We start from the raw sequence: 20,040 nt of genomic DNA, 5'->3' as shown, positions 1-20,040 counted from the left end.
CAATTTTTAAAAATTCTTTCATAACCCTATTGAGTGTTTTTTAACTAAATTAACATGGCCCGAATGAACCGCCCAGCTCCTGTGGAAGTCACTTACAAGAACATGAGATTTCTTATTACACACAATCCAACTAATGCGACCTTAAATAAATTTATAGAGGTAAGTTTTGGTGCTTTTTAATATCTTAAACTGATTGTAGTTTAATAATAGAGCTTTTATGTAACAAAATAAATACTATTTTGGAATTTGTGAGGTGGTATGACTACAGTTCCAACTCCCAGAAATATCAGTGTCTTTAGGTTAGAGGTGAATTATTTCATACATTTTGAGAAGGACATGTACTTGAGTTAGTTTAGATTTGTGAGTTAATATCTAGTTTTTAGTGCCTCACCATTTGCTTAATTTAAACTTATATGTGGAGCCTGTAACACTGTGGGTCTTGCTTGTCTTATGAGAAATTTGTTGGAGGGAGGCGCCACTTGTGGGTTTTCCGCATATCTGTTTAGCATGATGACTGATACTATAAACCAAATTTTGTTTATATCTTGGCCCCCTTTTGATGCTTAGGATACAATTACCAGCTACTGATCTACTAATTCTATTTCTGGTGGTTGCTAGATGGCCAAAACTATCTCACTGCTTACCTCTCTCGACTGTAAGGAAGGATTGTAATGCTGAATACACATTTTATTTTATAAATACCTGTAGATAATCAGAAACAACAAATAGGCCTCCCAGATCATAGAATACTTTTATTTTTGGTTATCATCTATATATTTTTAAGTGCCAGAAGAGTGATAATTAGTAATAATGCAGTCTTAAAGCCTATAGTCTTAAATGGTGTGAGGTTTTTACACCACGTTTTTGAGATTTTAGTCCCTGAATATACTTTTAAGGCTCTAAACTATACACTGTGCACTGCAAATCAGTGAAAGTTTAAAGAGTTAATGTAAGTCAAGTCAGATTACTTACAGTCAAGGAGTGATTCCTTTGGTCCTGAATTGCTTCTAATCCTCTCTTGTTAGTGCTTCATCTAGTCAGTGTTCCATTCCCGTGACTGTAAACGACTTCAGTATATGAAGGGCCATGGGATTTCATGTTTAACATTCCCTTTCCTTTCAATGCTATTTTAGGATTGTCACTTAAAACAAGATTTTGCTTCCCTGTTAAACATATGTGCTTTTCTGTTAACCAGCAATACCTATTAGAAAGGTGATCAAAGTGACAAATGGTGAGCAAGAGTTTTGTGATTATGAAGACTTCTGTGTTTTTTTTGTATTTTATCCAGGAACTTAAGAAGTATGGAGTTACCACGATAGTAAGAGTATGTGAAGCCACTTATGACACTGCTCTTGTGGAGAAAGAAGGCATCCATGTTCTCGTAAGTTGACAGTCCTGTGCTGCCAGAGTTTATTCCAATAAACCACCAGCTTTAAAAAGCTTAATTTCTTAAGTTGTTACAAAATTATAGTCTTAATTTGCAAGTAAAGGTGTGAAGTAATAAGAGCTCTTTATAAAGATTCATCATTTATTTGTATTTCATTGACACTGGTGTTTCATGAAGCACTTGTTTAAACATGTTAAAATACTTTTGAAAACATTTCGAGTATTAGAACTTTAGAATTATCATTGTGGTATTTACATTAAAAATCTAAACTGTGTGTTCTTCTGACTTAGGATTGGCCTTTTGATGATGGCGCACCACCGTCTAACCAGATTGTTGACGACTGGTTAAGTCTCGTGAAAATCAAGTTTCGTGAAGACCCTGGTTGTTGTATTGCTGTTCATTGTGTTGCAGGCCTCGGGAGGTGAGAGAATTTCTTAAACCCATTTCATGGTATCAGTCTTAATTCTAGTAAAAGCTTGATTATGACTCCCGTAAAGATGCAGTTATCAGTTTGTGAATCAATTTGCTTTGTTAGGTAACTTACTGAGTTAAATTTTTTAAAAGTAGGTAAGTATAACAGAGTAATGTATTTCAGTATGTTTAGAAATAATAGATGCTATTGCTGAAATTTATACTTTCCTCTGTGGGCATAACTACCTAATTGTGTGTTCTGGGCTGTATCCATAGTATTGGGAATCCATGTCCAAGCTTGTTGGAAGAAAGGATTATGAATGGTCTCTAAGAGGGTTTTGCATTCATTGCATGTGGTATATTTTTGGTAGGGTTCTCGATCCTGGAGATCCTGATTCATTAGGAACTCGTTACGCAGTAATTCTGAAATAACACATGTCCAGATTTATGAATCACTACCACCACCTTTCGTCCCCACTGCCCCAAAAAGTCCTGTCCTAGTGGAGAAGAATAAAATGGAAAACCATGGCCCTGGGGAGGTTGGCATGTAACTGTTACAGTCTCATTGATAATGAAACAAAGCAGTTTTTTTCCAGAAGATCTTTAAGTGGAAAGTATTTTTCACTACTTGGAATTTAAAAAATGTTGTCTGCATTTATCAAGATTTACCCTCTCCCTTAAATTTTTTCAGCACTGCTCTCCAGTAATACAAGTCTTAATTTCTAGACCTGTTTGTATTAGTTAAGAACATAGTTGTTTTTGGATTGAGAAATGTTTGGAGTATTGAATTTCCAGGATTTGACTTGAAAAATAATTTGTCAAAACTCTTTACCTTACCAGAGCTCCAGTGCTTGTTGCCCTAGCATTGATTGAAGGTGGGATGAAATACGAAGATGCCGTACAGTTCATAAGACAGTACGTATTTAATAAGTTTTTTTCATTTGCACTTTTTATTTCCTTGTTGAATGTAGTGAATTTAAATATGTTACTATGAAAGCAGTTTGTTTCCAGGAGCACTTATCTGATCATTTTGTTCATTTTTAAGATAGTATTAACACCAGGGAATGTGTTTTGCTTTCCTTGTAGATGCTCATATTACAAAGATTCTAACCCAATAATTTTGTGAATTATTGTTTCACTTTAAATTCTTGGTTGAACATGTTGCTTATTTGCCTTTTTATTGAGGTATAGTTAGTTAAAATCCACAGATCTCAAAGGTAGATGAATGGACGGTAACAGCCGAATAAAGTAACTACTCAGTGCAATATTGTAAACTATTTTGATCATTTCACAAGGTGCCCTTATTGTGGTCATCTTCCTAGCCACCAGAGGCACGTTCTCTCTGACTCATATTACATTGTTAGTTTTGCCTTTTTTTGGACTTTATATACATGAATTTGTAAGTTTTTTATAACCACCAGTCAAAAGATTTAGAAAATTAACTTTTTATGACCTTTTCCCCATTTACACATGGATGCCAGTTCATATTTCTCCATTAGGTTACAGTGTAATAATCAAAAGATGAATTGCTACAAGAAAGGTGATGATTGCCTCCTGTAGAACAGTGAATGTTAATATAGAGGGATTTTGCTTCAATTACTTCATCTTGTGTTTTCTTCCTTCTAGAAAGCGGCGTGGAGCTTTTAACAGCAAGCAACTTTTGTATTTGGAGAAGTATCGTCCTAAAATGCGGCTGCGCTTCAAAGACTCCAATGGTCATAGAAACAACTGTTGCATTCAATAAAATTGGGGTGCCTGATGCCATTGCTTGGAAGTGGAACCTGAGACAGGGCAGAATTTGTCGTATATGTGAGCCAGCATGTTGGCTTGGTGAATAAGTCTGATGAAGCTTCCATAGGAGTGTTGAAAAGCAGTTTTACCAGGCCACACGCCTGGCAGGATTGCAACCTCTATGTTTGGGTTATGATCAACCTGTTTGGACATTTAGCAAAGGATTCTTGCTGTTCAGCCTTTTAAATGTGCTTATCATTTGTACCGATTGACTTTCCTGAAATCATGCAGTATTGAGTCATGTCTTTAAATCTGTTTCCATGCCAGAACCTTATCAATATATAAAATTTAGAAAGACTAGGTGCCAAAATACCCAGCACAATACTTGTATATTTTTAGTAATCATATAGAACTAAAATCCCAGGAACTATGAACACTCTGGACCTTATGTGGTTTATTCCTTCCATCATTTCAAACATAGAAAGTAGGGCCTATAAGGTTATTTGCTCACAATATGTTTACATCTCCCACATTCATACCAGTATACATCAGATTTGCTCCTTTTGTCTTTTTTTTAATTAACCAAATCTTACAGTGATTAATGTCTTTCTATAAATCTCATTTTGTGCTGTTATAGAAGACCTCCATTTTGAAAAGTCTACATTGTACAGAAGCACATGTCTTTAATGTCTCCAGACAAAAAAGCCTTACAGTTAATTTTAATGTTTTGCACTTTGGGGTGCAACTTACAGGGAGGGCCTGAAAAAGAATGGGAGGGGGCTATTAAGTATTTTTAGTAAAATGTTGCCTTTGTCTTGTGCAGAACATGTAGAATATGCGCTTTAATTTAGTAAATATTTTTTTAAAAGGTAGAAATACTTTGTTATTGTAGCTAAAAATTCTTAATCATAAAATTTCCGAAATTCTTGTAATTTTTTTTCATACTTATCTGAAGTTGTTTACCAACTTATTTTTGTTTGAAGTGTGATTCCCAACCTCTCTTGCAAAAAAAAAAAAAAGTGGGTTTCTGCTAATGAATTGAGCAGACATTTAATATTTTATATGCCTTTTGAGCTGTGTAACTTAATATTTGGATACTTGACAATTTGTTTTATTATGTAATTGATAAAATGGTGATGTGTATTAACGTTAGCTCAACCATATATTTATACTGTCCGGGAACATGTGGTTATAGTTCTGTGGGAGAAATAATTTGTCAGTGTTCACCAGCTTGTAAAAATCTAGTGCGAGAGCTTAAACATTAAATAAATGATGAAATGCATTTATTGTCATTGAATTTGTTTTGCTTAAAGTTAACTTGTTTTGTAGAAAACGATATGAAAGAATTTCACTTCACTTAGTGCCATTTGAAGTGTGGATTTTTTTTTAAACAAAGGATTAAAGGAAGTTGGCATTGTGATAGGCTCATAGACATAATTAGGCAGGGAACTATTTAATGAGAATTATTTAATACTAAAAGGGCTTTCCATTATACACTTTTTTAAAGGTTTAGATAATTTTGAACCAATGTACTATTCTGTACTGAGGAGAAACCGTAGTAGAGGAAGGCCGTATTTGAAGCTCTACCAGCTAAGTGGTTTTGGGCAACTTAAGAGCATCAGTTTTCTCATTTGCATATCAATAATTACATATGTTTATAGGTTTTGAAATTAATTCAAACCTAAGTTTTTGGCATGTGAGTCCTTGATAAGTGTTGAGTTTCTTTCAGTAATATGAAATAGTTTTGCATAGCTCATGTTAGTCTAAAAGGGACAGATGTCCTTGTCTGATTCTTTTTAAATAGATACAGTTGAGTAAAATCCTCAACATTTGAGCAAAAAAAGATGTAAAGAATTTGCTTCCATCTCTTCATACCAGTTTAGCATTTAATATACTCTGTTTTTGAAATTTAGAGCCAGGGCAAAAGGAACGAAAGGGGAATCACTGCTTTAAGTTTTAGATCTTTTGTGACTGGGGCTAGTAAGTTGAGTGGTTTTGTTTTGCAGTCTGATCTTGGAAAGTGTAGTTGGTTACTAAATGATAATTACTATTTATCACACAGGCCATAAAACAGCATTTGTGTTTATTGAGAAGGAGGTCCAGTCATGATTAATGAAAAATGTCTTGAGTTTGAAACATTTAGTTTGCAGTGTTGGATTGTATATGTGGTGCTAAAAATCAATTTGCCCTATAAACCTCATCTGTGCAGTCTTCAACATGAGATCTGTTTTTCATCCAAATGTTTTGTATCTTATAAATATGACTACAGAAATCCCCATAATACATCCTGGGAGATTCCATGTGTCTAAAAAGAATTAGAAATGGGAGTTGAGGTCTTGAATACATGAAGTTATCACGTGATGTTCTAAAATTCAGTTGGTTTGGGATAACAGTTTCTCTCAATTGGATGATGTAAATAGTGGACTGATTGACTTTGTCTATAGGAACTGTAATGTTGCTGTCATGTAAGTAATATTATTACTGAATCATAAAGAGAAAATGCAATCTTTTAGTTGGAGGAAAAAGCTAGAGAGAAATGCCAGTGGTCATATTGCAGCCCACCGAACCTTCATTTATTACTCCTAATGCCTCCTTTCCTAGGGTGGTTCTCTTTTATTCCTACAGCTCCATGCCTAGAAGTATCCAGCCCCGGTCACATCCAGTCAGAGCAGGTAAAAATGATAGTGTGGACTGCCAACTTAGCTTCAGAATTTTTAATCTCCGGAATCTGTTTTTAAATGCCATTTTGTTCCTCTTAATCTATCTACTGTTTGCTAGACATTTAAGAACATGGCAGAGAACATAAGAGATGTGTCATCAGATCTTAGTCACCAAAATGAGTACCCCAAATTTTGGTCACCAAATTTTGAGTACCCCAGTCCTTAGAATGCTTTCTATTGGAGTTTAAAGCAATGCAATTTTAAGGGGAAGTGGAAGCATGAGTAACTTTTTTTTTTCACACGTAGACAATGAAATTCTTTTATAGTTTTGAAAAATGAAGTATAGTATTTTCAGTATAGTATTTTCAGTACATGTTCATGTATATGCCCTGATTCCTTGAATAAATTGTGTGTGTGTGTGTGTGTGCCCCTTAGACCTGAACTGAATAGTAAAGACTGGTTTAAAAGTATCTTGGGATTTCCCTGGCAGTCCAGTTGTTAAGACTTCTCTCTCCCAATGCATGGGGCACGGGTTTGATCCCTGGTCGAGGAACTAAGATCTCACATACTGCATGGTGCGCCCCCTGCCCCCCACCACTGCAAAAAAAAAAGTGACATGGTGTTTCTGCATTATGGTTGGGGTAACTAGCCTAGGCAGAATCTTAGAAGGAAAGCAAATGAAAATATATGTATTTGCCTTCAGTGAATTAGGCCAACTATTTTTTTAAAAAAAACATTTTTGTAAGCTTTTTAAACATTTTTTAAAACATGTTTTAGAAGTTGTTAAAGCTTTTATATGAGTTCTTGAACTCCTGCCTATGGAATGCGTTTTCTTTAAGAACAAAGTGTTCTTAGTACTAACACTGTGATTTTGTAAATTTCTTCATTTAGATTGAAACCTTTTTTTATTTCTGCAGAAAAACCTTTATGAATTAAGTCGGGGTGGGCTAAGATATACTGCAGAAACAACCAACCCTGAGAGTAACTTGGATTTATTTCTCACTTAAGCTTCATATCTATCAGAGGGACCCAAGCTGTTGGAGCAGTGCTCTGGGACAGTGCTAGTTGACAAGAAAGCAAAAGCCTTGGAGTGTCAACAAATTTCTTGACTAAGAAATACTTAACACTTCAACTCAGACAGGACTGGCCACTCAGCACAGGAAATGCAGTCTATCATGTACTGAAAAGCCAGAAACACAGCTTAACCACTACCACATCAGCTTATAAAGTGGGTTTATATTTAAAGAGTGTATCTACAGCAACATCCCACGTAACTGAAGTATTAAGCATTAGGGGATAAGGTTTTCAAAACAGAGGTCATGAAGTTTAGTTCTTATTAAAGTGTGTGCTTATTAGGGAATCATAGATGCTTATTTAAGCCTATTTAATCTTATTTTAGACAAAACTTTAGCTAGGGACTTCCTAGGTGGCGCAGTGGTTAAGCATCTGCCTGCCAATGAAGGGGACGTGGGTTCGAGCCCTGCTCTGGGAAAGATTCCCACATGCTGCTGAGCAACGAAGCCCATGTACCGCAACTATTGAAGCCCATGTGCCTAGAGCCTGTGCTCTGCAGCAAGAAAAGCCACTACAATGAGGAGCCCGCGCACCACAATGAAGAGTAGCCCACACTCGCATCAACTAGAGAAAGCCTGTGTGCAGCAACGAAGACCCAACGCAGCCAATAAATAAAATAAATAAAATAAAATAAATAAATAAATTTATTAAAAAAAAAACTAGCTAGCTGCGGTAATTTGGTTTACTAGTGTTTTATATATATATATTATATGCTTTTTTTGGCTAGGATTTACTCAAGTATTAAATGCCAAATTTAATCATCAGATGTTTTTTGTAAATTCAATACATGTAATAGAGAGTCTCTGTGGTTTGTCGGCAGAGCTGGGGCAAAAGAAGCAAAATTCTAGCCCTGAAAGAGCTATTGAATTTTTCAATGGACTAGAATCAGGAAATTGTACAATAGTTCCCTAGGTGTTCATTGAGTGAACATTACATGCCATGTATTTGGCACTGAAGACAAAGTGATTAGGACCAACTTGGTCCCTGCCTTCATGGAATTTAGACCAGCAGATCAAAATTTAAACTGTTGGGTACAGCATAATAAAAACCAGTGTATCTAAACCAACACAACCTGCCCCTAAAGGTTCTGGCTTGCAAAAGAAGTATGTTAAAATGCCCCTGCTGCAAAAGTGTATTCAAATAATTTTCATGGGTAGCTATCAGGTAAATGCCATTAGCACACAGATTCAAAGAAAGCAAATATTTAGACATTAATTAAATGATAACTGTAGTTAATACTGCCAGTTTTGATAGGGCTCATTGGTGCATCAAACTAAACCCATCATAGAAGTGCAACTCAGCAAAAACTTGACAAGATGAACTTCCAAGCTCTGGCCTTGAGTTGTTTGAATGGTCACACATAGAAATCAGGTTGTTCTTGTGGAGGATCTAAAATCACCAGCAATGTCTACTCGGAAAATTATTCTACCTCCTGATGGATGAAAAAAATGCTATTGTGACTTTGTTTCAACAACCCTGACAACACAATGAAGGCTGCTTCTCTCATTTAGCATTTTTTCTTTCTTGGAAAATTCTATTTTTTGTGACTACACAACATAGGCAAAACTAGTGCTAGTAACTTTTCATTTGATGACAATATATGGTGTCCTTAATTGCAAGCAGTTTGCAAAACACATTGGTTACAAATATTGCTTACAAAGCCATCAAAAGAGAAAAAAAAAAATCTTTAACTTGGTAACACTTTGTTGAAGTCCTTCCCACTTTTCTCACTTTGACACAGCTTGCTTCTCAGTGCTTTTCAGCTTTTGGAAAGTTAAAGAGAGAGGCAACTTGCTTCACTTACTGTTTTGCACTTGCCTGAGAGAACTAATCATTTCCCCCCACGATATTGAAGGCACAGGAACAGTTAACAGAGATCTAGTTCACAAAACTAAGTAGTTCCCTGTTCCTTTGAAATCAGACCTTCACAAGGTAGTCTTATTATCCTATTTGAAATATAGCAAAAATAAATTCCCAAACCCAATAGAAAGTAAAAGTATTTTTTTCCTCTTCCAACATCCTCCTTCAACAGTTTTGCACAATTTTCTTATGTTTTTAGGTTTTGCCCAAAATAAGTGTGATTCCTCTTTCTGAATTATAACATTTTAATTTTTAAAAGTAAGCAATGATAGAGAAAATTTTAAGACATGTTGAGACTAGTCAAATGGTTCTTCTACCCTACTCCTTTTCACAAAGATGGTGATTCTCAAACTTACGCCCTCATCAGAATCACTGGAGGGCTTGTTAATACAGATTGCTAGGCCTTACCCCCAGAATTCCTGATTTAGTAGGGCTAGAGAGGCCTGAGAATCTGAATTTCTTGCAAGTTCTCAGGTGCTGCTGTGAGTCCTAGGAGAACCCGTTCAGAACCACTGCTTTAGAGAAAGCTGTTCAGTTGCTAAAGAAACTGGGAATGTTGCTGTGGGTCTGTTGTGCACAACCTGAACAATAGTCTCTGCAGAGGACTTGCTACTTGCAATAATAAGAAGTAATATCGCAGGAAAGGAATTGGATTGCCCAACTCCAGGGGAATAATGAAATCTTGGAGTGTTAGAGATCAGGAGACAGCGGTGGGCTGTCAGAGATAAAATAGGGGAAATTACGTCAATAAACCACAAGGACAGAATGATAATTAGAGGGTTTTTTCCCCCGGAATCTGTGGTGATGGCTAATTCGTCATGGGATCCCTAGAAATGAAATAAATGAGCAGATTACTCAGATGCCACTTCACATACATAGATGGAAAATTATAGGTCTTCTTGTCAGAAAGCTTAAGTCACTGCAGCAGGACTTCTATGCTCTTTTACCTAACTCCCTAATTTAAGCCAGCTCTGCGTCCGAGGGGACCCTATCTCTTTAAGAAAGGACCCTGCACTCTTCCACCACTGTTTACAGTGAATCTACACTCTACACTGAGGAAAGGAAAATACCCAGAACTTCTGGGAATTATATTAGACAATCACTCTGAACCTACACTGAAACCAGAGATCAGAAATACCTCAATGAACCACCAGCAAGGGTTTGTGTTCATGGAGGTAAGAGGACAGATGGAGGCCTGACCTAAGCACTGGGTCAGCATGGTGGCCATTTTCTAAGATGGCCCCTAATGACCCTTACCTCTTCATGTTTGTACCAACCAGTGGTCCCTTCTATGTTTTGCCAGGGTTGGCCTGTGTGTGTGGCCAATGGAGTGTGGCAGAAATGATGGTATGTCACTCCTGAGATTAGGTTATAGGAGGCCACAGCTTTCATCTTGGGCCATGCTCTGGGGGAAACCAGTGGCCACGTCTTGAGGGCACCCAAGCAGCCTACGGAAAGGAAAGAAAGCAAGGCCTCCAGCTACAGCCAGTGAGGAGTGAGGTCAGCCTGCAATCACTGAGTAAGCACAGGAGCCTTCAGATGACTATGGAGATGCTGAGCCAGGGCCATGCAGCTAAGCCCCTTCCAGACTCCTGACCCATAGAAACTGCAAGATAAGCGTTTGTTGCTTTAAGTTGCTAAATGTGGGGGTAATTTGTTATGCAGCAGTAGGTGCTTAATATAAGAATACCCTACCACACTGGGTTATTTGAAGCAATTGCCGGATATAATATCATTTCATCTGAATATATTTTGATGTGCGTTGCTAAAAAATAATTTATCTCTTCTAAACATACCACAATAGCACTATCACATCTAAAAATTAATGATAATTGCTTAAGATCATCAAACATCCAATTAGATCAAGAAGTCAATCACTGTACAAATTTCCCTGGTTGTCCTATTATCAAAAAGGCAAGAAATGACAAGTATTGGTGAGAACACAGAGAAACTAGGAACCTTAATACACTGTTGGTGGAAATGTAAATTGGTACAGCCAATCGGTACTATGGAGAACAGTATGGAGGTTCCTTAAAAAAACTAAAAATAGAGTTACCATATGATCCAGCAAAAGTGAAATAAGTTAGAGACAGACCATATCATTTCACTCGTATGTGGAATATTCAAAACAAAAGCAAGATAAATGAACAAACCTAACAAAAACACATAGATACGCGGAACAGAGAAGTGGTTACCAGAGGAAAAAGGGGCTGGCGGAAGGGTGAAATGGGTAACACGAGTCAGCTGTGTGGTGACAAATGAAAACTAGACTTTTGGTGGTGAGCATACTGTAGTGTATACAGAAGTTGAAATATAATATTGTATACATGAAACTTAATGTTATAAATCAATAAAAAAAAATCATCCCTGGTTATCTCATGAACTTACTTTAAGATTGTATCAATACAATGTAGGATTCACATGAATTCCACACATGGCAATTGGTTGGCATGATTAATTTATAGGTTTTTTTTCTCAAATAAAATGAAATTTTGCCATTTGCAACAACATGGATGGACCTGGAGGGTTTTATGCTTAGCGAAATATGTCAGACAGAGAAAAACTAATACTGTATGTTATCACTTATATGTGGAATCTAAAAAATAAAACATAAGAATGAGTATATCAAAACAGAAGCAGATTCACAGATACAGAGAAATAGTGGTTACCAGTGGGGAGAGGAAAGAGGGGAGGGGCAAGTTAGGGGTAGGGGTTAAGAGGACAAACTACCTCCTTTGCTGTAAAGTAAAAATACTACAAGGATATGTTCTAAAGCACAGGGAATAAAGCCAGCATTTTATAATAACTTTGAATGGAGTGTAATCTATAAAAAATTTTGAATCACTATGTTGCACACCTGAAACTAATAAAATATTGTAAATCACCTATACCTCAATTTTTAAAAGTTTAAATAAATTAATGAGGGACTTCCCTGGTGGCGCAATAGTTAAAACTCCACACTCCCAATGCATGGGGCCCAGGTTCGATCCCTGGTCAGGGAACTAGATCCCACATGTATGCCGCAACTGAGTTCTCATGCCACAACTAAGGAGCCCACCTGCCGCAACTAAGATCCAGCACAACCAAATAAGCAAATAAATATTTCTTTAATTAATTAATGAAACAGAAAAATTTTAAACCAATATTCTTTCTGAGGAAACGTTGCTGTAGAAGCCTGTACCTTCTGCTTTCAGGTACTGATTAAGCATGATTTCCTTAAAAAACAAACAAACAAAAAAAAACAGTGACCTTTGCTTGCCAATCCTTGGAGAACTTGTATATCAAAAACTACAATACAAATGAGTTGCCTGGGTTTACAAACCAATACTTTAGATTTGGTAGATCCCTGGAGTTTGTGTCACAGCAATTAATATTTTTAATACTGATTAGATTGCAAAACTAAGGACTTGGTGTGTTTCCTTTTCTTCAAGTAACCTACTTATGGGAACACACATTTTCTTACATTCAAGGTTGTATTGATATTTCCCCCCTGCAGCTCTTAGCAAAAGCATTTTTAACAAGGATGTAGCTGGACTGATCGGTGTCAAAACTTGGAACTCCTATAGCATTCTGGAGTTTATCTAACTGGAATATCATTAATCAAATCCTTAACATGACTAGGAAATTTCTGGAAAGCACTTAAGATTTCTCCTGATGAGTGATTTGTACATTTATTTAGCTTTTCAAAATTGTATGTGCCCCACCAAGGAATAGTTATTTCTTGAGCCCTGTGTAGCATGGTCGGAAGCAGCTAAGGGATGGGAGAAAAGCTGTCCTACTGTATCCCTAAAGTTAATCAAAATAGAACATATGCATTAAACAACTTACATAGAATCTGGTAGTGCTTGGTGATGTTTGTGGTGCAAACCAGGTGGGAATTTTAGTCATATTTCTAGCTATCTTATAGGTCGTCCTTAGATTAGATAATCTAGATGGATAAAAAATATCCTAAGACATTCTTGATAACCAGTCCTGCAGCCATTTATACCTTCTTCCTTGCACAGAACTCTGATTTTATTTGTTGTGCAACAGCTCCAGAGAATGAATCATGTTTGATCCACGCAGTGGCTCTCAATCTTGGCTGCACATTAAATTTCTGTAAGAGAATTTTACAAATATTGATTCCAGGGTACCACCCCGAGCAATTAAGTCAGAACCTCTGCAAGTTGGGCACAGGTGAAAATATGTTTTGAAAGCCCCTTAGATTATACTGATATGTAGCCAGAGAGCAAGACTACAGGTCCAAGCCAGTCATGTCCTTCTGCCCCTTTGTCAGTGATCAGAGGAAGTTTCGCGGCCCTTTTCTGACTGAGGGGGTAAATTTCTTCCTCCCTGAAATAGGGGAGGAATGTAAGGAGATAGATTTCTCAGCACCAGTACTCCTGTTTCATGCTTTGGCAATGTCCTGTGAGGGCATAATGCTTGGTGGCAGTGCTCATTTTGCAGCAATAAAAGACAGCAGAGCAGAAAGATCCCAAGTGTATCAATAGGAAAACACAGCCACTGTAAATGTAAAGAGAATAAGGGATTTATTATAATAATGAGACCTTACACAAGCGTAATTAGCGTTGCGAAAGTGAAGGTCTGGAAAGAGAGACAGAGGGTCTGACAGCTAAGTACTAAACATTCCACCTGAAGCACTGGTGTGAGTGGACAAATTGGAGGTGGCAGAGAAATTCAAGAAAACAAGCACAACTGCTTGCCAAGGTGGGACTGCAGAAGGAGTATTTGTGGAAGTGTCCGCTCTGGGGAGATAGTTGCCTTTGTGTGGTTGTCACCTCTGGGTCTGCAGCAAAGTGTCCTGTGGTGAGTAAGGGGCCGCCAGCGGTCAGTAGGACTGGCAGGTGGCAGAATCCTGGAGAAGAGAAAGGAGAATGTGGGACTGGCCGGGTCCCTCTGCCTCTACCGTCACCCAGTCTGACAGCAACGACCTTTTGACCATAATGGCTTCAATTTCTGTCACTTCCCAAATCTCATACAAATTCTTCTTTTGTCCAAGTCTAACCTGGAACCATATAGGAAAAGGGATTCTGGGAAATGTAGTTCCCAGCCTTAACCAAGAAATGGGGTAAACAAACAAGCTGTTTCCTTCAGGAAAGTCTAAATTTGGTGGTTAAAATCAGTAATAAAAACAAATTTGGAGATAATAGCAGTTGACTATCCCTCAAAACCTTGCCTTTTCCCATTATTAAAAGTGAAAATCAATTTCTGTAAATTTGTCCATGCTTCTTTTAGTCTGAGTTCTGGTACTTCGTTATACAAATAAATTGATAATAAGCACAGACTATAAACAATAAAGGAGTAGGGACAAAAATTAAATGCCTAGAGGAAATTTTTAAATGGAATGACCTAAAATGTAGAGAAGCAGATTGAAGTGAAAATAAAGATTAACAGGAATTAAAAACACTCAATAGATAGGAAAAACAGGATGAGGTGGGAAATAAAAGCAGGAGGCTTCTACTTTTAAAGCTGGATGGTAAAATAAAAGGATATAAAAGAAGAACAAAAAAACAGCATAAATTTGGACAAAGGTAGCAATTAAAACAATGTGAGGGTGATTTGAGCAGGATTAAGTCATCATTAGAATAAATTATAATTAACTCAGGTCACAAAATCAACCAACTCTGAGATAAAATTAAATTGGCCCCACTCTAACCAATGTAGCCAGCAGTTCTAGTAGAGGTTTTAAGAAGTCCTCATTCTGCCAACATATTTTCACTGAGTATTTTTGCAAGACCCACTAGAAATTTACCTCGTTTGGAAAACTCACAAAAGAAAACTAGAGAGAGATGAAAACTACAAAACTTTTAGAAAATATTTCACAATTTTTTTGAACACTAGCTAATGAAGTAAATGGGTTTCTGCCTACATACGTTTATTTAAAAATTACTTTCCACTTGAGGTATTTTAAGCAAATATTTAAGAATATTGGTTAATAGGGGCTAAACAAATAAAGCAATTGCTCTCTTTGAGTGGTACACTGGCTTCCAGCAGGCTCTGTTGTGTGTTCCATGCCCCTCCCCGGAAACGTATGGAGCATATGTCACTGTGCACTGTGAGCAGAGTCTCACCTTCAGATACAGGAGGATGTGCAAGAAAGTGGTGACATTGGTAACCTCCTAGAAAGGGAAATAATATCTTGGGGGAAAAATTAAGGAGAATTTCACTATTTTCCTTGTTGTATACATTCTAAATGTTGTACCTTATGAATATATCGCCTATTCAAAAATAATCTAAAAACCAAACTTTTCAGGTTCTCAGCTTCTGATTCTGAAATTATCAACCACTTTAAGAAAGCAGTCTCAAATGCCAGTTTCACTGCTCGTGGCTCCCCTCTTCTCATGGATCTCGGTGCACAAATTCTCACTTCTCTAGTTGCTCTCCAATGCCTTCAAACTGTTATTTTTATGTCCACCTCAGCTTTAACATTGTTTATCATGGGAAGGATGGATCAAAATGATCTAGTGTAGACTGTAGTACCTGAAGCAGAACTTCTATGATCCCCCCTTTTTTTAAAATGCACTTGAAGTGGAAATATTGTTGCAGTTGCCAAGAATTTAATACAAGCAACATGTTAATCAACAGGTCTTGAAATTTATTATTTCCAAAAAAGAGGAAAACAAGGACAAATGAAACATGTTCAATTCCACAGGTATTTACTTGTAGCCAGCATTCACTTTGTCTACTGTTAAGACAAGCCCTATATCAAATGCTATGAATACACTATCTTATTTAAATTTCATAACAAACTGTCAGATATTTATCATGAGTCCTGTTTTACAAATACAGAACCAGATGACAATGAAATAATAATTTTTTTCTGGATTACATAGTCATTGGTTGGTAGAACTTACCTCAGTTCAGATTTGATCATTGAAATTGGTAGTATGATCCACATTTTACCAGGCTCTGTAAGGAACTCTGCTAGATTCTGAATCAAAAAAAAAAAAAAAAAAAGTAATGAGCATTAAACAGAAACTTGACAATGCTGTTATTTAGTTTGATATTTTCTGTTCAAAATTTGTCAAAATATTGAAGATATAATCTTTGCAAAATGGAGTTTGAGATAGCAGAGAAAATTAGCCTGAAGAGAAAAGCACCTCAAAATGGAGTTATTGGGGACTTCCCTGGTGGTACAGTGGTTAAGAATCAGCCTAGCAATGAAGGGGACACAAGTTCAATCCCTGGTCCAGGAGGATCCTGTATGCCGTGGAGCAACTAAGCCCGCACACCACAATCACTGAGCCTGCCCTCTAGAGCCCACGAGCCACAACTAGTAAGCCAGCACACCACAACTACTGAAGCCTACATGCTGCAACTGCTGAGGCCCGAGTGCCTGGAGCCCGTGTTCTGCAACAAGAGAAGCCACTGCACTGAGAAGCCTGTGCACTGCAACAAAGAGTAGACCCTACTCACTGCAACTAGAGAAAGCCAGTGAGCAGCAACAAAGACTCAACTCAGTCAAAAAACAAAAAACAAAAACCATGCTGAAAGTTACCCATCTGGTAGACACTGCTCTCTGTGGCAGTACTGCTCCACATTTCTGTTTCCTGTTTCCATCTGGACAAACGTCGTTCTGACTTTCCTCTGGCTCAGCTTCACTGTTTTTATACTTTCCTCGTTTTCCATTTTACTCCTTATTTTGCTAATCTATATATTCAAATAACGTCCTCAGAAAAGATGACTGGGAGGCAAACTTTGTGAATTCTTGCATGTCTAAAAATGTATTTCTTTGCTTTCTGATTTCGTATAATTGTGTGATAATTTAAGTGAGTATAAAATACTGAGTTCAAAATCATTTCCCTTAGAAGTTTACAAACATATTTCATTATTTGCTCAAATCCAGTGCTGCTAATTAGAAGACAGATGCCAATTGTAGTCTCATTACTGTGTAAGTGAACTTGGATTTTCTTTATGGATGCTTTTAGAATTTTATCTTTATCCTTGGCAATTTGAAATTAAAATGAGGATATGTATATATGTAATATTTTGTTATTTTTATATAGCTTATTTGATTCTTCATAGGTATTTTCAGTTTAAAAACTTTGTTTTCAGTCCCCCCAAATTTCTTTTCTCTAATAATTTCCTCTCCTCTATTTCTTCAGTTCTCTTTTCCTAAAACACATTGTGAGTCAAATGCTGACATTCCAGGACTGAGTGGCTACACACCATCTGTCCACCTTTATCTTCTTTCTCTTCATTCTGAGACACCTCCTTGCAGTCCTGTTGATTTTTTTTTCAGAATCACTTTTTTGTTTCCCAAAACTCTTTGTGTCTTCTGATTGCTTACTTTTCGTAGTATCTATTATAGTTTTATGAATAAAACAAAATCCCTCCCCCTCGAACAGCTTGCATTCCAGTCTCTTTTACTAAGAATCCCTTGTTGCTGCTTGACTGGGACAGAGGTTACACTAGCGTGCGGCAATTGGGTTCGGGAAAGCGAGTTGAATCTGATGACAAATGTCTGATGTGTGTTTAGAAATAGTGAGAAGGATACACATTACACAGAGTGAAATTCGATGGTGAGCATGGGTACTGAGCGGTCGAAGAATTTTTACTTTATAATTTCTATTAGGTTTTAAAAAAATCAATGGACATTTATTTTTTTATAAGAAAAGTACTGGTCTTTTTTTTTAAAGCTTGTCTGTGAAGGGAAGGAGACGGGACCTACGAGCATGATTAATTTCTGAAGAGGAAGGGTCAGAAGACTTTAGGAGGTATGCGAACTAGAGAGGAAAGAGGGGACCTGGGAAGCTCGATCTCTGTGCATCTGGGGGGAGGGGGATGCAAACACTGGAAATATTAGCCTTGGGCAGGGGAAAGAGCCTCTCCCGTGTTGAGACAAGAAGGAAAAAGAGAAGGTTGAATGCAGAAGATGTGTTTGGATACAGTTTGAAGCAAGTATGATCAAAGGAGAAAATTTCAAGGAAAGAGCATAGCCTAGGAGGCAAAAGACCGACGTCCAAACCCTCACTTGCGACTTCTTGGCTGAAACTTGGGGCCAGCCACCTACCTTTTCGTCTCCTCCCAATGAGGCTAACAGTCGTGTGGGGCTGTTGAGGCAACGAAACGTGACAGGATGTGGACAGGGCTACCCGTTTTCTCTGTTATTTCTCTGCCTGGCTGCCCGGACAGACGTTGGTAAGACGGAATTCTAGCGCTCTTATTTAACAGCCCAGCACGGCCAGTCCTGCTGTTTCTTCAGCTCTGACCTCGGACCCAGGCCCCAGCGCATGAGTCTGTCTAAGCTTGCATTCCAAGTAGCTGGTGAGTCATCCCACAGAGCACCCCTCCCCAGGAACAGGTGCCTGCACACTCCCCTGCCCTTCCGTGACTGCCTCCTGCTTGGATCCTTGGTCCGATTGTGGCTGGAGTACCTGCCATTTCATTTGTGATCATATGTCCCAATACCTGCTGCCAGGATTCCTTATTTCTGCCCTTATTGCCTTTCTGGCATCACCCAAATTGACTAAGGAGTCTGTGGCGGTGCTCCCAAGACGCCTCGCCTTCCTCTGCTTGTGTGGCTTGCTGAGGTGCACATACGGATTCCATAAACGCTTCAGAACATAACTGGGTTTACTGATGCCCTTGGCATTGGAATTTGTCAGGCTACTGTAACCACACCAGGTAAGAAAATACATATTTTGTAGTGAGAGGAGGTATTATCGACCATCTACTCTATCGTAGATTCATGTCTTCTCTTCCAGCATAAGTTCCACAGGCTGTACTGTCCTCCACTCCCCTTTGTACTCCAGCCTCTGCCCTGGTTGCCAGCTCAAATCTTCAGTTTTACTTTGGTTTTGGCCTTTTCTTTGGAAGCCGGAAGAGCTGAACACCTTTGGCAGCATCCTCCTGGTCATCCCTGAACTTTGTACATGATCAGTGATTCTGTGAGCACGTAGATTCCTATCATAAGCAATAAGTCTGACAATCTACTGAAAAACATTATGCATATCATTTGGATATATTACTGATATCTGAATATGCACCTTAAAATATAGGTAAGCTTCCTGAAAGTAGAGTAATCATGTCTTAATGTGTTTTATATTTTGAAGTTTATCAATTACTTGAAGTATAAATGTACATTTTTATTATTACAAGAATAAATGATGCCTTGTAAAAGTTGTTAATTTTATGTATTGAAACAATTTCTGAGAAGTTTCATATGATTAAATACATGACAGTGTATTTTATAACTAATATCAATGTGAAGAGAAAGTTTTTGCTAGGTAACTTTAAGAAGAACATTATATCCATCTTGAGCCAACAGATATTTACAAAAATTTAAATAAAACAATAACAGAGACGATTTTATCAGCATCATAGTTATGAATTTTGTAAAACTTTTGTAGAAGTGTTTGGTGTACTAGGATTCATAGCATCAAACAAAATAATCTTTAAGAACTATATTTCACCATTAGCTATTTAATTTCAGTTATACTATAAAGTCTTTGAAGAAAACAATTCATTTGGGAATTTTTTTTTTTTTACTTCTGTGAGCAGGAATTATAAATAGAATGTTAATTTTTTCAATTCAGATTTTCGAGTTTCTCCTTCACATTCTTACATGAGTTGCGCAGGTGAGATAGGATATCTGCGATTACGTATATAAAAGGCTGAGAGAACAAAAGAAAGGTTTTTATTATACTTTGAAGATTATGGTACTAGTGTTGCAGGATTCACTAATAACCGATGCTTGCCTACAGAAGAAGTGCATTTGCTGCTGGAGAAGTAAACTGATGTGCCTGAGACAGCAAGTACTTCTCACCTGATACTTGGCATAAAGTCCCTCCTGTCACTTACCTCCAAGGAAGATTTTGCAAGGAAAACTTTCCTTAAAGCCAGATCCATGTTCCATTGCCACATTTTTAGATCCAAAGTTTAAGTAAGAGAATGTTTGTATCAAGAAAGTAGTTT

The 20,040-nt window shown here is 37.4% G+C and overlaps 1 protein-coding gene and 1 pseudogene across 2 annotated transcripts; both read left to right on the top strand.

Moving 5' to 3' along the window:
* Positions 1–22: 22 nt before the first annotated feature.
* On the top strand, positions 23–4,821 carry PTP4A1 (protein tyrosine phosphatase 4A1). 2 transcript variants are annotated; one of them, XM_057738843.1, is made up of 5 exons: positions 23–159; positions 1,289–1,381; positions 1,678–1,808; positions 2,639–2,713; positions 3,429–4,821. In XM_057738843.1, exons 1-5 carry the CDS (start codon positions 55–57, stop codon positions 3,634–3,636), a joined length of 612 nt encoding a protein of 203 aa, XP_057594826.1. In that variant the 5' UTR covers positions 23–54; the 3' UTR covers positions 3,637–4,821. The 2 variants fall into 2 exon arrangements, with proteins under 2 accessions (XP_057594826.1, XP_057594825.1); XM_057738842.1 differs by having other exon boundaries at positions 3,425–4,821.
* A 5,444-nt stretch (positions 4,822–10,265) lies between these two features.
* LOC130854930 (microtubule cross-linking factor 1-like) overlaps positions 10,266–20,040 on the top strand; it is a 43,736-nt pseudogene continuing 33,961 nt past the window's right edge.

Source organism: Hippopotamus amphibius, chromosome 6 (genome assembly GCF_030028045.1).
Source record: "Hippopotamus amphibius kiboko isolate mHipAmp2 chromosome 6, mHipAmp2.hap2, whole genome shotgun sequence".
Classification (NCBI taxonomy): Eukaryota; Metazoa; Chordata; class Mammalia; order Artiodactyla; family Hippopotamidae; genus Hippopotamus; species Hippopotamus amphibius.
This window is presented reverse-complemented; position numbering and strand designations above follow the sequence as displayed.